The sequence below is a fragment of the Equus asinus genome, chromosome 1 (assembly GCF_041296235.1).
Source record: "Equus asinus isolate D_3611 breed Donkey chromosome 1, EquAss-T2T_v2, whole genome shotgun sequence".
Taxonomy (NCBI): Eukaryota; Metazoa; Chordata; class Mammalia; order Perissodactyla; family Equidae; genus Equus; species Equus asinus.
Genome location: NC_091790.1, coordinates 119,698,921 through 119,716,214, shown reverse-complemented (window position 1 = coordinate 119,716,214; position 17,294 = coordinate 119,698,921). Strand labels below are relative to the sequence as shown.

The window sequence follows — 17,294 nt, the reverse complement described above, 5'->3', positions numbered from 1 at the left end:
AATTAAAATTTAATTAAAAATTTAAAACTAAGATTTTTAATTAAAAAAATTTGAGCTTAAATTAACCTTAAAATGAAGTGAGATGAGAGCAGCCTTATTCACTCTTCCTTCTGCAACATGAATGCCTAACTCCCACGGGTGAGAAAGATGACAGAGCAGACTGAAGAGAACAGTGGGGGAATAAGCATGCGAAGGACTAGCTAACGGCACTAAACAGAGAAAGGAAGAAATACAACTGTAGTCTCAGAGCTCCTGACGTTCCCGAGTAGAAAATCCACAGAGATGTTCTAACTGGTCTGAGACAAACGGCACTAAGGCCATGCCATCTCGCGTTGAGGCCTTACGGTCCCCTCTCACTGCCCGTTATTGCAGCAGTGTGGAATTGAGGGGTACTGCAAGTAAGTTTTCAGTTATAATACAGTTCCCGAGTTTGCAAATGACTCAAAAAAAAAAACTATGTGAATTCAAAGTTATCCTTTTAATGACATAAGTCTTACTAAACACACTGAAATGCTTTCCTAAGAAAAAAGATGGAGTTACAGGAAGTCTAGTGAAATATTTAGATAATCTACTGTCTATGCAGCTTTTAGTGAGCAGATTATCAGTGCACTATTAGTAGTTATATTTATCATTAAAATGCTTTATTTCTCCACAAAAATTTTTTAGTCTTCCTCAAAACTTGAGAAACGCGATCTCTGATCCAGATCAAGGCTCACTCTTCTTACTAGCACAGCTTAATGCAAAACATGAACACTGTAAATTCAACTGACCACTAGAACGGACCGGGACTAAGAGGCAGTCTACCAGGTGCTGGACCGTAACCTGGAGAAGGGTATTCCCGACCTCAGAAACTTGCCACAACACAGTGTGACTCTCCTGGGCTCACACTCTACATGTGGCTTCAACTTTTTGGTTTTTTTGAGCAAGTATCACAGAAGAGAAATGTAACTTTATGTTAGACAAACAGGACAACAACCAAAAATACAATCTGTTTTTAAGAATATTCCCAAACTTTCTTCTTACCTGAACAAAATGACTAGGCGTTTCACTGCAAACTGAATGGATCTGTCCATTTACTATGGGAATTATCTTAGCTAAAGGCAGGCTGACACTGGAAAGACTAAAAAATCATGACAGTGATAATTATTTTCTGAAATTATCTTACAGGAATTTAACATTTTAATTATAATGGTAATAAATGGTCATTGAAAAACACGGAAATGTATTAATAAAAAAATACAAATCACACAATTTTACCACCTAGAAATAACTATAATTGACATCATTGTTAATTTCTTCCAGTAATTTTTATACATATCTACGCTTTTGTGTTTTTTAACATACAACTGTAACCTCCCAAGCAATACTGTTCTACATTTTTATTCATATATTATAAGCATTTTTCCATCTTATTAAAAGTTCTTCCAAAGTTTTTGTCTCTTTTTTAATGATTATGTAGTAATCCATTCTCCAGGTGTGATAATTTACATCATCAGCTCCCCAGAGTTGGGCATTTGAGTTTTTGCCTAATTTTCCTTAATATAAATAACTCTTTGTATTACCATGGAATTACTGGATCAAAGGGTATGAATTTTTTTAGGTTTAAAATGTATATTGCCAAATGCCCTCTGCTTCTCCAGCAGTGTGAGAATACTTGCTCTATCATGCCTTCTTTCTACATCAAGCATTATCTTTTCCTTTAATGTTTGATAGCTAAAATAGTATCTCCCAGTTTTAGTCTGTATTTCTCTTAATTGCTGGCAATGTTGAATGTTACTTCCTCTCTTCCAGTGGACTGTACTATTATCTATCTGGTTGTGTAAGCAGGAAACCTGGGCATTATATCCTTGGCACTTCCTTTCCCTGCCTATAGCCGCTCTCTCCACAATCCTGAATATTTCTTAAATGTGTCTACCTTTCCCCACTGCCAAACCTAGCCCCAGCTAAGCCTTATCTCTTGTCTGGACTCCAGCAATAACCTAACTTCTACGTGCTCAGTAAACATGCTGGATGAATAAATGAATCAATGTATTGTATGATTATGTATGATATAATGACTGTTAAATGATGAAACTAATTCCTGTGTGTGGGTTGCAGACTTAGGTTTATTACTTTAAATATCATACTTCATACATTTAAAACTGGAGCTACACCAGAAGTTTCCTTTTAAATATCACGTATATGCTGAAGCTACGGTGTCTAACCAGTATGCTATGCTGAGATTCGAGAGAATGCTTAAAAAGGAAAAAGGAAGTGGGGAGATTTATGTATTCCTGAAGAAATCAGGCCTTCTTCTCCTTCATAGTACCTTTGTAGCATTTTTCAAAATCTGTCATGAAGTTTGTTTACTTGTTGGATGCTCTATATATGAGTGAATTTGTCTTCGACAGAAACTGAAGATAGCACCATCATACAAGGTCTGTGAGGTTGGGTACCATGTCTACCTTACTCACGGTATTATCCTAGCACTTACTAAAAGGCCTGGTGCACAGTGCGTGCTCAATACACACCTGCTGAATCGACTAATAAAAGTCTTCATTCATCCACTGTCATGTCCCACCCCAACTTTCACCTTCCCAGTTCGTTCTCCACAATGGCAGTCAAAGTGGTCCTACCATGTAAATCCCAAGTCACTCTGCTGCCACCTCTGTAGTGGCTCCCAGCACCTGCGAGCTGACAACCAGAATCTGTACATGCTGAGTTCTCCCACTTCATCTCCCACCATTCTTTTCCCAGTTCCATCCACCTGGGTCCTCCTGTCTTCAGTCTTTGCCCTGAGGCTTCTGCCCTGAATGTCAACTCCCTCACTCCAGTCCAAGGCCGCATTTAATAGCTGCTTATCTTTTAGTTCTCAGTTCAGATTATTTCCTCAGGGAACCTTGGCTTGACTTTCCATGTTTGTTCAAATACTTGTATTATATGTTCGATGTTCTTTTCCTTCATAACACTTAGAGTTGATACCATCATGTTTACTATCTATTTCTCCTACTAGATCGTAAGAGCCATGAGGACAGAGAGCTAGGACAGTGCCTCATAACAGCAGCTGTTCAATAAACAGATGTCAGATGAGCAGACAAACTGGCCATTTCTATCTGCTCTTTCGTGAATTACCTGTTTGTGTCTATGATCATATCTTTCTTCGAGTGTTTCTTTCCTTAACCAATGTGTATATAATGCTATTAAACTCTTTGCCTAACATATATAGTTTGCAAACATTTCCCCAACATAATTTGCATTTAATATTGATTATAAGTTTAATAAAACTTGTTTGATCTATAAGTTTTAAATTTTAAAGTCAAACCTATCATTTTCTTTATTTAAAGTTCTTTACTTTCATTCTTAGAAAGACTTTCTCCATCTTGAGATCAGACAAATACTCACGTGTTTTCTAGCAGTTCATTTATGTTGTTGTTTAAACCTCCTGGGATTTTTCTCTTTTTTTGCTCTATGTATGGTACAGAAGGGCTCTAACTTTATCATCATCATTTTACAATTAGTCATTGTAAAAAAACCTAATTATTTATCATCATTTACTAAATAATATATCTCTTCCTCATGTTCATCATAGCCTAATATCCTATTTTAGAGCCTGTTTCTGGATTTTATATCCTATTCCATTGACTTATCTATTCTTTTATGAGTAACATATTATTCTAATAACTGCACCTTATATGTTCTACACAGAAAGTACATTCATTGCTCTACTTTTTCAATAATTTCTTGAATATTCTCAGCCCTTTACTCCTCCTTACATGTTCAGTAAGTTGTCTATTTGCAAAATAAAATACATAAAAATTAATGGCCTTCTTGAACTTGTTTCTCAAAACTGGTCGTTTCAACTGGCCTTATTGCATTGGTTAGAATAATACAATGATGCTGAATAAATGTCAGTAGTGACCATCTTTATATTGTTTTGAATTTAATGGAAATAATTCCAGTGTTTTTCCATTAAGTACAATATTTGCTTTTGATTTCAAATATTCTTTATTATATAAAAAAGTATTTTTTATTTGTAGAATAGGTTTTTATCAATAATAAATGTTAAGTTTTATTGAATTCCTTTTCAGCAACACTGAAGATGATATTTCTTTTTTGTCCTATTAACTTATTAATGTTATGGACTACTGTAATAGTTTTCTTAACGGTTTAATCTTCCTTGCATTCTTAAAATAAACCCTACTTAGTCACAGTGTTAGAGAATAATTAAAAATTCCAGGCTCTGAGGTGGGATAGAAGTGATTGAACATCTGGCTTTACTACGTGCTAGCTGTTTGACGTCAGGTTATTTAATGTTTCTCTGTCTTAGTTTCCTCATCGGTAAAAAGAGTAAGATCCTAGTACTTACTTCCTAGAGTTATTTTAAGAATTCCATGAGATAATGTTCTGAAAGATATCTATCATCACATTTGCACATGGAAACAGGAAGTACTGGTTGCTATTGTTGTTGCTATATATTTCTGGATTTCATTTGCTTGTATTTTATTTAGGGTTCTTACATCTATAGTCATACTTCAAGTCTCTACAGTTTTAAGTCCTATCCTTTATCCATTATATTTTCTATTAGGCTATTACTAGTGATAGGAAACCTTTGATTTTTAAATATTTATTATACATACATTAATAAATACATACATTATATGCATGTTATATATACAATATATACATGAATATATACATATATAATACACACCTATATACATAATTTTAGCTTTTATTAGTTTGCATCACTTTTCAGTTGACTCTCTTGACGGTTCTGGATTATTAATTGTAGTACACATAATTAATGATATTTTGTCCCTTTGTCAATAGTTAAAAATCTTTTTTCTTGACTTACTGTGATGGCTAGAATTTCCATGACATGTTAAACAATAGGAATGACAAGAGGCATAATGGGAATGTTTCCAGTATTGAACCATGGATCATGAAGTGGTCATTGACATGAAAAGGAACAACTTAGATAGGAAATATCTACTGAGTACCTAGTGTGTGTAATGAAATATGAAACGGCATAAGATAGTCTCTGACTCTGGGAGAAGGTTTAAAAGATAACTGAGGAATAAGACTCCAGTTGAAGGTGAAACATGTAGGTTGTATATGAAAGCACAGATAATAAGTACTACTGGAGTTCAGAAAAGGAAGACAATCCATGGCTGATGTGGTTGTAAAGCAATTTTTAGAATTCTTCAGTGTATAAGATCAAGTATTTGTTCTATGTTAAAACAACTACTACAACTGTTTATCACCACTCAGGAAATACTAATACCTCACTAGGTAGAGATGATAGTGAAATTTTATTAATTGGAGCACCTTGATTTAGGGAGTATATGGGGACTAAAATTTATTTTTGTATAATTTAAACAAATTGCTTAAAAAGATTTTAGGATGATATTTAAATTGCTTCAGAAAATAAATTTTATGGCTCTAAGCATTCCAAACCCTTGATGTTAACTGCAAATTATTCTTTTTTGTACAATAAAGAAGGGTCCCAGAGAATTGATCAAATAATCTCTTGCCCCCTGTATTTAAGAATTAAATTGGATACTGCACACAGATAGTGCCTATCAGTTAGTTTCCCCTTATTTTTTTTTAATGTTTTTAAAAATTTTATTGCGGTCATATTGGCTTATAATATTGTGCAAATTTCAGGTGTACATTATTATACATCAGTTTCTGTATCGACTGCATTGTGTTCACCATCAACAGTCTAGTTTTTATCGGTCACCATACATCTGTTTCCCCTTATTTTAATGGATGAGTTTATCGTCAGTTAACATTGATTTAGTACCTACTATTTTCTGAGTTTAATATAAAAAACTGCAAAACAGAAGTTCTCAAAGAGTGCACATTCTAATAGGAGACCCCAGGAGCTCATGTTGAGATGACAAGGATATAATAAAAGTGTAAGATACCTTTTGGCAGCACAAATCTATGATTTAGTCATAGTTATGATTAACATTACTAACAACTGCACTGACTAAATGTTCCCAATCCTACCATAAGGCTGGAAATGGATACACTCATGTAGTTGTGGAACTAGGAGATAATTCATCAAATGGAAATCTACAACAAGGATGCCTGGTTACCATAATGACCACAGTACTGAACTGGGGACCACAGGCCAGTCACGGCTGAAGTACTGGAATGATATTAGAGAACATATTAAAACTTAAACACATTTTCAGGTTTGTATTTTAAAAAGTTTTAAAAAAAGCCCAATAATTGGAATTTGGACTATACAAAGGTAGCTTCATAACTTAAGTATTTCTACATAGTGGCAAAATTTCTGGAAGAAATCAAAGTTTTAATATTGAATCCAGAAGATTTTACTAATGAAAAAATCATTGGCTTAACTGTTTAATTTGCTGAAAAATGGGCATTCAAATTTATCTGTTAAGATTTTTTTGTTTCCTGGAGAAACATAAACACATGCAAAGCACTATTTGTGAGAGCCTTCCCTAAACTGGCAGCATCTTCGCGTCCTCTCACCTGTCCATAGAGCTGCCCTGCTGCAGGTCCTGGTCAGTAGGCCGAAAGAACTCAGCCATGTTGTCCAGCAGCCTACTGAAACCACGGTTCAGACAGGTGCTCAAAACCGTGCTGAAATCTGGACTACACAAAACAAGAGGGGTAAGTCACCTCTTAGATTGTCAGTGGAAAAGGAAATAACTTCAGTGACTATGTGGTTACCTTCGACAGCCACCAATGTTTCTAGTCACAATCTAGTTTTTAGCATAACACTATACAAATACATTAAGGAGTCAATCTTTAAAAATTAAGCACAAAAGTGAGCTTATTATTTAGCACAACACAATGAGAATACTCATCCATTTCCCTTGACTTTCTTACATTATTCAGCAATTTGTACAACATATTTTTAAAAATATCAATAATAGTGTTACTTCTCTTGACAAAACTCTTGAAGAGGAATCCCCGTAGAGTCAGAGATTATTGGTTTGTTTTCTATACATTACTATGATATCCCCGTGAAACAGACAATTTTATCACCATATACAGGTGAGGGAGGACCTGGGTATTCGAGGGATGAAGAAATTTGTTCAAAGGTATATAATTAGTAAATGGGGTAGCTAGAATTTGAACCCAGGCCCTTTTGATCTCATAGTTCAAGCTCTTTTCATTATACCATGTTAGTACCTCACAAAAACTCTTTGGTATAAAGAACAATACAGTGTGCTATGAAAGTTAGAGAATGCCTAGCTGAACAGATTAGTTCTATCTTTGACATGTAGAAATCTCAATCCAGACCAATTCACGGGAGCAGAGGGTTAAGGCTATAAATTTCGGAATTATTGGCATACAGACAGTAGTTACAGCAATCGGAATATATAAAATTGCTTGGGGCAGCTGAGGATGAAGTAAGAAAAAATATCTAAGAAACACTAATGTTTAAAGGAAAGACAGAGAGGAACCTAAGAAGAAATGACCCGAGAATTGGGGAAAAAATTAGGATATTACATTGTCATGGAAGCCATGTGAGAAAAGAATCTCAAGAAAGACTTGATCAACAGTGTCAATTATCAGTGAAAGATGACCAGTTATCAAGTAAGATGAATATTATGGGTTGACTGAATTTGGCAAAAGATCATTGATGACCTTTTGTAGAGCTTCATGGAGCGATTTGGTAGAAACCTGAATAAGAAAAAAACTCGAGATCACTACTGTAGAAAGTCAAGGGACCAGAACCCGATGAATTCAGACAGTAGATTCAGTGGCTGAGTTAACTTAAAAATTTGCTGATTTTCTTCGAGATCATGGAAAATATTATAAGCAGAGGATATAATTTCCTTAAAAAACACAACTGGAGAAAATGGTCTTAAATTATCTTTAATTTAAAAGAAACTTTGATATTTTAATCACTTAAGATAAAGTGGGTAGGACTGATATTACTACTCAGATTTTACAAGGATGAAACTACCTCAAAGAGCATAAGTGGTTCAACCAAGGCTGAACAGCTAATAAGCAGGAGAGCCATCCCTGAATCTAGGTCTTCCAGCCTTCTAACGCATAGTATGGTGCTTTTTCCATTTTTAACATCCTGGCTGTCTTCTGCGTGATTTAAAATAGTAACACCCAATATAGGGAAGACGTGGAATTTTTATCAGTCAAAGTTTTAAGAACATTTTAGTCTATCTTGAAAGGGTTAGGGGGAGTAGTTCTCAAAACTGAGTGTTTCCGTGTGTGTGTACACACATTGGCATGTGTACATGTGTGCACATACATGAGGATTAGCAGGAGCTGGCTAGCTCCAGCTTGAAAGAGCATCTTTTCCCAACTCCCAAGTTCAGCACTGAGTGACTTCAAGTTGGCAGTCAGAACCGCTGCAGCTACAATGTCAGTTTCTGTTTTTTTTTTTTATAAGGCTGGTTGTTAAACATTTACTAGCATACACTAGGTATACCAGAATCACCCTTGAAAGCGCTTTTCAAAATGTAAATGCTAACTATCGTCCAGTCCCTCAACTAGTATATCAGAATCTCTAGGCCAAGGAAGTAGGTGGGCAAGTCATGGGTATCTTGAAAAAAGTCTCTGCTTCCCTCCTTACCCTAATAAGAGAACCACCAGTTTAGGAAGGAAATCCTACCTCAGGGTGGAGGAATAGATTCAAAATTTAACTTTAACAAATACATATATATATATTTTTAAAGATTGGCCCTGAGCTAACATCTGTTGCCAATCCTTTTTTTTTCCTTCTCCCCAAAGCCCCCTGGTATATAGTTGTATGTTCTAGTTGTGGGTCCTTCTGGTTCTATGTGGGACGCTGCCTCAGCATGGCTTGATGAGCAGTGCCATGTCCGCGCCTAGGATCTGAACCCGCGAAGCCTGGGCCACCGAATCAGAGCGTGCGAACTTAACCACTCGGCCACAGGCCCGGCCCCATTAACAAAATATTATGTTGAATAAGTAGTTCAAGGAAAACTAATAAATGGTCATAAGTACATTCAAAATAGAAACACACGTTTTCTGCTCCATGCAGTATACATACCTTTCCAACATGTCTCTGGTTTCATTGAGTAGTTTAATAGTGGTGACATCTCTAGGAGAAAGCCCATAGGCCTGTGAAATTAAAACGCCATACTTCAGGGTTTCAAATATTAGCACAGGGTTATGTGAAACTAATCATATGAACAAACTCAAGAGTTCAGGAAATCTATGTCTTTTTTCTATCAACAATCAAAAAAGGTAAAATTCAAGGGCCTGGCCTAGTAGCGCAGTGGTTTAGTTCACAAGCTCTGCTTCGGTGCCCTGGGGTTCACCGGTGTGGATCCCAGGCACAGACCCATGCACCATGCTGTGGCAGGCGTCCCACATATAAAGTAGAGGGAGATGGGCATGGATGTCAGCTCAGGGCCAGTCTTCCTCAGCAAAAAGAAGAGGAAGATTGGTGGCGGATATTAGCTCAGGGCTAATCTTCCTCAAAAAACAAAAAAACAAAAAATGTAAAATTAAAAAAAACTGTAAATGTTCATGTGTAAGTCACATTTAAAACATTAGAGTAAAATTATACTTCTTAAGATCTTTGTTTATCTGGTCCCTCTTGAACACATTTCTAGAATACATTTAACAAAGAAATAAACAGTCTTTCTTCGAGGTTGCAGAGGCCTGGGCCTTTTTTTCTTTTATTGGTAAGACATTGTATCAGAATACGTCTGTGTCTTTTTGAATCAATCTAGTCTAGTCTGGGGCTCTGTGAGTCCTTTCAATCTGAAGTTTCAGGTTTAATTCAATTCAGGTAAGATCTGGTCCATCATTCCTCTCTTCACCTCATCATTCATTCGCTTTGAATCGTTTTCTTTTTTAGTTCCACTGTTGAATTTTAGAATTTGGAAATGGTTTTAACATTACAGAAAGCTTTTTAATACTGGTACTGCATCTCCTTGAGGTTCTAATTTGCAAGTTTTCTCCTGCTTTTTTCACGAATTCTGTCTCATCTGCTCTGCCTGTTCACTTTAGCCTCCATCCTGCAGGGCACAGGGGTCCCTGAACTGGCTGCAACTTCTTTGGGCCTACTCATGAATGTAGGTCTCTCAGCACTCAAACAGGTCTATTTTGGGGGTCTCTGGGGAGGAGGAATCCTGCAGGCGATGAAAAACACGGCCATCTTTGTTCTAACGGGGCTCCTATGCTGAGATATGGCATGGGGCCTCTCTGGTCTAGGGCTTCTCCCGTTTTCGAGTGAGATCCTTCTCGCAACTGCAAAGAATGGGTGCAATCCACTCACATATGAGAAAACCCAAAAATTATTTTAAAATGAGATATGTAATCTGCAATCTTTGGCATTTTTGTTATTCTCAACCAATGAATAACTTAGATCACAACTGCCCAGGACAGGTGTGTAGCAACACCACGGCTGATAATTGTGAGATTAGGCCTTCTTTCTTTCTCCACTGGATGACTGCAACTTTGTTCAGTCCATTTTGATCCTGCCATCATTGATTTAGTTTAAAAAGCAAATGTGATAATGGTCCTGGCTGATTAAAACTACCTTTCTTTGTCTATAAATTGAAGTTCAGACTCTTTACCTTGGCATACAAAGCTCTGCATGATCTTGCCTCAACTCTCAGCTCTATCTTCTGCTCCTTGATCTCATACAAACAAGCTCTAGCCACAGGAAGTGAATTGGTCTCCTGGGTTCCCCAGTGGAATGAACACATCTTCTTCATTTTATAGTCCAATCATACATGATAGTGTCTGCATATAACTAATACTCAATAACAATGGACTAAATATCTAAAATTATAAATGTTTCTAACTAGAAGTCAGTCGTATTTGCAGTTTGCTTTCTAAATTAATGAAGTTTTATTTAAATTATTCAAATACATGTCCTTAAATCGCTTACCTTTCAAGAGACTCAGAAATCTAAATTTCAAGAGATAGTAAAAAAAAAAAAAATTAAAAATAGAGAGTAATTCGTTTGGTTAAATGGTTATGAATTAAGCACCTGAACTGCTAATGGAGTTTCTTCATCTGGCATCATATAATGGCATAATAAAGATTTGGATCCATCTTTATTAATCCAAGAAGAAGATTTATGCTGCTCAACGAGATTTCTGATTTCTTTTAGTTTTTGCTCCAAGTCCAAAAGGGACAAAGAATGCTTAAGAGAAACACTAGAAACAGAGAAAAGGGAATTGGGATAAATTGAAACTACATAACACATCCTATACACATTCTTTTCCTAACAGGTTACTCTCTGAGATTCTATTTCGTCCAGTCAAACCTGAAACTGCTAATTGTGAAATCACTAGAGTAGATTAAGAAATCAGCCATCAATTAAGGGTATAATTACAGAGCCAACAAAAACCTTGCTGTAGATTTCACAACAAAATTTCCACTGTAGTGACAGATATTACTAGCACAAACAGGCGACAAAAGCCTCAGACACGGGTTTTAAAGCAGGTCTTTTATCTCATGACCCAAATATTTCTGGTTTGTTTGGAAATTACTCAAGAGACAGTGAAACACCAAAACTTTCCCTTACTATCCAAAGGTTGACACTAAGAAAACAGATTCCATAGTGCAATATCCCAGGTTACAAAGGATTTCACAAACCACCATGTGTCAAGTAACCAGCTTCACTAGAACAACTCTAATTTTTCTTTTATTCATCAGAATGAGGAAGTCAGAAAAGCCAAAGCAAAATGCCTTACCTTCCTAAAATCTTCTGCACAGCTTGTTTAATGACAGTGATCAATTCTGTTAGGCCTATTAAAGGAAAAACAAACATAAAAGCCTTGTTCACTTTTTAAATTCCTCAATAATACAAATGAATGAATTAAAATTAGTTAATAGGTCACAAATAAGAATCTTACCATCTCCAAGGAGGTGTTGAATACTTGATAAATATTGCTGTTGGACATCTGGGGGAGCAAGAACTGTCTGTACAAAATAGAAGTAAGGTTAAATTACCTAATATTAGTAAAAAAGTAATGTTTTCAATATAACTTGAACTGAGACATCAGGACCTGGAATGATAGGAAAAATAATATTCTTTTTAAAAAAAATCATTTTATTGAGGTCACACTAGTTTATGACACTGTAAATTTCAGGTGTACATCATTATATTTTGGCTTCTGTACAGACTGCATTGTGCTCACCAGCAAAAGTCTAGTTTCCATCTGTCACCATACAAAAAAATAACTCTTTAACATAGTAAAAAGCCCAGTTTCAAAATATGAAAAATAATAACGCTAAAATTTTATAGTCACATGAAACATAAAGATATTTATTTTATAGAAATTATCAGGATAAATAATATTTGGTTAAATTCTGAACCTCTTGAAAGGGCAGTATCTATTTAAGCCTATTAAACTTACGGTGCCATTTTTGCCAACTGCTGCATTATCCAGGTAAATATATCCACCAATTATGTTTAACTGGACTCGCAACAGAACAACCAGCATACAAGTACTGTATACAGCCACGATACTTCTCGTGAAACCTTCATGGAGGAAAGAAAAACATTTGGTACTATTATTAAAACACAAAAATGTTAAATCATGAACCATCCCTATGGTTATTTTTTCATAAGATGACTTTAAAAATACATTTGTAACTGTTTCAAGCACAAAAATATAGCAAGTCAAAATATTTCATAGTCTATCTCCTTACAACTTGTTCAATGTAAAATTTGGTATGATCTCTCAAATGAAACAACTACGGATAAAAACAATGACCAATATATTGAGTAAAGTGTTATATATTACTAGCTTAGAAAGGAAAACAAGAAAGGACTGGGAAGCACCAAGAGGTTGCAGCCTGAGAACTCGGAGTTGCCCAGGGAGCTGGTTCAGAGCAAAAGAGGGCTGAGCCTGAGCCTTCAACAGCAGGTAAGGAGGATGAGCATTACACAGCTGGAGGCAGACAGAAAAAGACAGGGCCCACCTGGAGATTAGGCTTCAGAGCAATCTAGGACAGAGCGTTCAAAACAGAGGAGAGGGCAAAGGTGTTGACTGTTGCCGGGAGGTCTAGCAGGAGGAAAAAGTCCAGTGTATTTAGCAACACAGAAGTTACTAATGATACTCCGAGATCTGCTTGGCTAGAGACACAGCCAGGCTGTAGTGTGCGGAAAGTGAGTGGGAGTGAATAAAAGGGAATGTAGAAATCTTTGGTATTATGTAAGGGGTGTGAGAAAGTACAATAGCTGAGGAAAGACATGGTACTAGAAAGGTTTAATTTCCTTTCAAATAGGCAAAGCTTAAGCATGATTCAGTTAAGGATTAGGTGAAGGGATGAGAAAACGTAGGAATAACTGATGGTACAAAGCTCGGAGACATGGGTGTGTCATATATAGACACAAGCACACACACATACATACACCCCAGGGTGTATGTTTCGTTTCAAATTTTTATCACTAATGAAAGTTTGCATACAATATCAAAGTAAAGTTACTATCTGGCTTGGAGTAAAAACTTCCTTTGAAGGATAACATTGCAGATACCAGTACCTAACACAGGTGTGTGTATTCTAGAACAGGTTTACCTATTACCATAACAATAACAATAACAACACCACCACCACCACCAACACTAACACACACTGAGTACTTTCTATGACCAGGTATCGATCTACTTGCTTTATAAGAACTATTTAATCCTGACAATTCTACGAGGTAAAGAAAAGTCATCCATATATCAGAGTAAAAAAATTTCCCTTTATAAATATTTTAAGGATGTGTTGTCACACAGAATATGCAGGCTTACTTATTATCTTCAGATCCTCCCATATCTCTAGCTTGTTTGAAGGCCTAAAGAAAAAAATCAGAAAATATGAAAATAATAATCAGGTAACATAACAGAAAACTTTGAACTGTACAGCTGTATAAAATTATATTTTAGGGGCCAGCCCTGTGGCGCAGTGGTTAAGTTTGCATGTTCTGCTTCGGCGGCCCAGGGTTTGCCAGTTCGGATCCTGGGTGTGGACATGGCACCACTTGGCAAAAGCCATGTTGTGGTAGGTGTCCCACATATAAAGTAGAGGAAGATGGGCACGGATGTTAGCTCAGGGCCAGTGTTCCTCAGCAAAAAGAGGAGGATTGCCAGTAGTTAGCTCAGGGCTAATCTCCCTCAAAAAAAAAAAAAAAAAACTTTTATTACAGGATACCTGCAGAACACAAAGCCCATAAAATACAGTAAAAACCAACTGCAATTTCAGTAACCAATGATAACAACCATTTTCATTAGTACATTGGTATAGATCCTTCCAGTCTTTATCCTCCTTCAGAGCATACACATATACGTATTATAAAATCATCTAGGAAAAGCAGGAAAAATGTCTATTTCTTTCTCTCATTTACCATTTTACAAATAATGAAGTAGGTCCTGTAATCCTTCAAAGGTAGATAATTAAGCACTTTTTGTTTTAAAGTATCATTACAAACACATGAATTTAAATATATATTCGATGTGTTTCGACCCAGTGTAGTTATTATTCTTATTGATGTTCAGTATCTTATTGATATTATTCTTACTGATGATCCATTACCCATCTTTGACTACTGAAGGGACTATTCAGGTTGCTTTCTGAGTCCTTTTGACACGACCCCATTAGCCTTTGACAGCTTCCTTGCTTACTGACATGAAAAGCTGTTCTGGGTTCATCTTCTTCAATTCTTGCTGCAGACATGAAATCATCCATTTCTCCAAGAGTCCTGGCTCCGTGTAGCGGGACATGGTATTCTGGGGCTGAAACCTTTAATTAGGATACTCATTGCTACTAGGTAGGTCATTATTTCTAAGCCTTTTCAGTAGACTAAGCTAGTAAATATGTATGCATGTATTTATTTATTTATATGGACATGTATTCAAAGAGATAAAATACATCATGAATTCATATTGATACTTCTAATTCAAAATTAGGACCACAGGGTTTTTAATTTTATCTCACTGATCTTACATCTGTATTTCTGTTTGTCTACACTAGAAATCAGCGAAACCAACCTAATTACTAACGTGCTTCATCCCTAACTCTATGCACAACAGTCTCAGAATAGCATTAGCAACACTGAAAGAGTTTAAAGTTTTGTTTTTTCAATTCTGTGTACTCTAAGAGTATATATCCCACTAAGAATATACAATCAAATTTCTGTTTTAAAGGCCTGAGTTTCTGAGTCTGGCAGAGTTTCTGTCTTTGTGATTATACCACCAACTACATACACATTTAGGTTAATTTGATTTATTTTACCGTCAATTTTTAGACATTGGTTTTTAAACATTAAATATAGCTTTATAAATATGTAAAATTCCAAAGTCAAATATTCAAAGAAGTCTGTTCCTATCATCCCTTATTCTCTTCCTTTTTCATAGGTGACTATTAAAAAAACATACTTTAGCTTGTCACTGTTTTGCTTTATATAAACAGATATGTATATATATTCATATCTGCCTCCTTAGATAAATGGTAGCAAACTATACACACTTTTCTTCACCTTTTAAAAAAATATAACAATATATCCTGGAGATTATTCCATAGAAGTACACAGATGATAGCTATCTTTTTCCCTAACTATGGCACGTACTCCATTGCGTGGATGTACTCTGTTGATGGATTTCAGTGCTTTTCAAACCACCTATGTGGAGGGAAAAGTTTTTTTTTCTTTCCTATTTCCAATCTGTCATGGACCAATATTTTTGTAAAATACAATGAAATAAATTATTAGAAAAAAGAAATTTAAAAAACACAGACATTTAAAATACAAGCTCATATTCCATATTATTATATTCAGACGCAAATTTAACTTCAAGAAGTTGAGTTACCATTACAATTGTGGTATATTACTCACTTCTTATCTTTCTTTGCCACTGAACAGATTCTCGAACTTCAGGTTTCCTAGACGGCACAGGTTCAGAAGACATATGGAGTAAAGCCCACAAGGTGCCCCTCAATCATAAACCACTGTTCAAGCCTTGTTGTGGAATGTCATATTTACTCCGATTAAACTGGGAATCAACCAAAATTCAAGGCTTAGGTATTTTATGGCAAGTAAATCACATTTTCTTGTGAATGTTTCCCCAGAACAATTTCGAAGTGCTTTTTATAGAAATCTAAATGAAAAAAGATAGGAAAATGTTGTTTCTAAAAACTTCAATACGGGGGGCTGCCCTGGTCCGGCAGTGTACTCCACTTTAGCAAACCTAGTTCACGGGTTCGGATCCCAGGTGTGGACTACACCACTCATCAAGCCATGCTGTGGCGGCAACCCACACACAAAAAATAAAGAAAGATGGGCACAGATGTTAGCTCAGGGCCACTTGTCCTCAAGCAAAAAGAGGAAGATTAGTGACAGGTGTTAGCCAAGGGCCAATCTTCTTTGCAAAAAAAATTTTTTTTTCAATATAGGAAGTACTTAGTAGCAGTAGTCCAGAATGGAAATTAGAGTATTGTCTTGATACATATTTATTTGGGGTGACTTTAGCGGGAAAGGACAGAGTTATAGCCACGCAAGACATTTCTTCATGTTGACATTTCCATATTTAGACCTTGAAAGCAAATGTAAATTTAAAGTTATAAGATGAAGAAGTTCTGGAGACTAACGCACAGCATAGCAGTACTGTTAATAACGCTGCATTGTATACTTGAAATTTGCTCAGAGAGTAAGTATTAAGTGTTCTCACCACACACACAAAAATGGTAACTACATGAGGTGATGGATATGTTAATTAGCTTGATTGCGGTAATCATTCATAATGTATACAATTTCAAAAAAGTGAAAAAAATTCACATTATTTTTTTAAAGACACCAATTCTAAATCTATGTAGAAGAACAGAGAAAAGTACTTTCTATGCAAAGATTCCTTTCAAATGATTTGTCTGATGGAAATCAACTCGAGTTAAATATGGGACTCAATGTCACTAAAACATCTGTTTAAGAATTAAATTCATCCTTTCAAAGTGTTCTGCCTCTCTTGTGATGGAGGATGTTTAAGATTCTTTACCATTGAAACTTCATTGCCAGTACTCTTCAGTAAGAATACCAAGCACTGAAAACAGTGATCGATGTTTATTTGCTATTACGAAACTGACAAAATAAAACTATCAAGTTTTATTTATTTCTGATTAGTTATCATAATTAGTTTAAAGAGAAAATTAACTTGCTTGACAGGGTTATCTGAGACCAAAGCTGGCTGAAAACTAACACAAAAGCAGTCATAAGATCGGAGGCCTTATTTAATCACACAGTAAAGAGGCTCAAGCCTCTCTCTATGCAAATACTTTTCAGATGGACATTTTTCCCCCAAAATTGCAAATAGTAATTTCAAATCAAAAGAAAGGCAAGAAAA

General features: G+C 35.7%; 1 protein-coding gene across 3 annotated transcripts in view; it reads right to left on the bottom strand.

The window, feature by feature from the left end:
• Nucleotides 1-17,294, bottom strand: part of PEX3 (peroxisomal biogenesis factor 3) — a 32,331-nt gene that overhangs the window by 2,514 nt on the left and 12,523 nt on the right. The window contains exons 4-12 of one of the 3 annotated variants that reach the window (XM_070506542.1): nt 14,593-14,706; nt 13,719-13,762; nt 12,333-12,457; nt 11,829-11,895; nt 11,667-11,721; nt 10,958-11,126; nt 9,002-9,072; nt 6,487-6,609; nt 1,024-1,120 (exon numbers count right to left, since the gene is read on the bottom strand). In XM_070506542.1, coding sequence (XP_070362643.1) covers nt 1,024-1,120; nt 6,487-6,609; nt 9,002-9,072; nt 10,958-11,126; nt 11,667-11,721; nt 11,829-11,895; nt 12,333-12,457; nt 13,719-13,762; nt 14,593-14,706 — 865 coding nt within the window. The remainder of the gene's footprint in view (nt 1-1,023; nt 1,121-6,486; nt 6,610-9,001; nt 9,073-10,957; nt 11,127-11,666; nt 11,722-11,828; nt 11,896-12,332; nt 12,458-13,718; nt 13,763-14,592; nt 14,707-17,294) is intronic. The other 2 variants (XM_070506535.1, XM_070506540.1) reach the window with 2 other exon arrangements.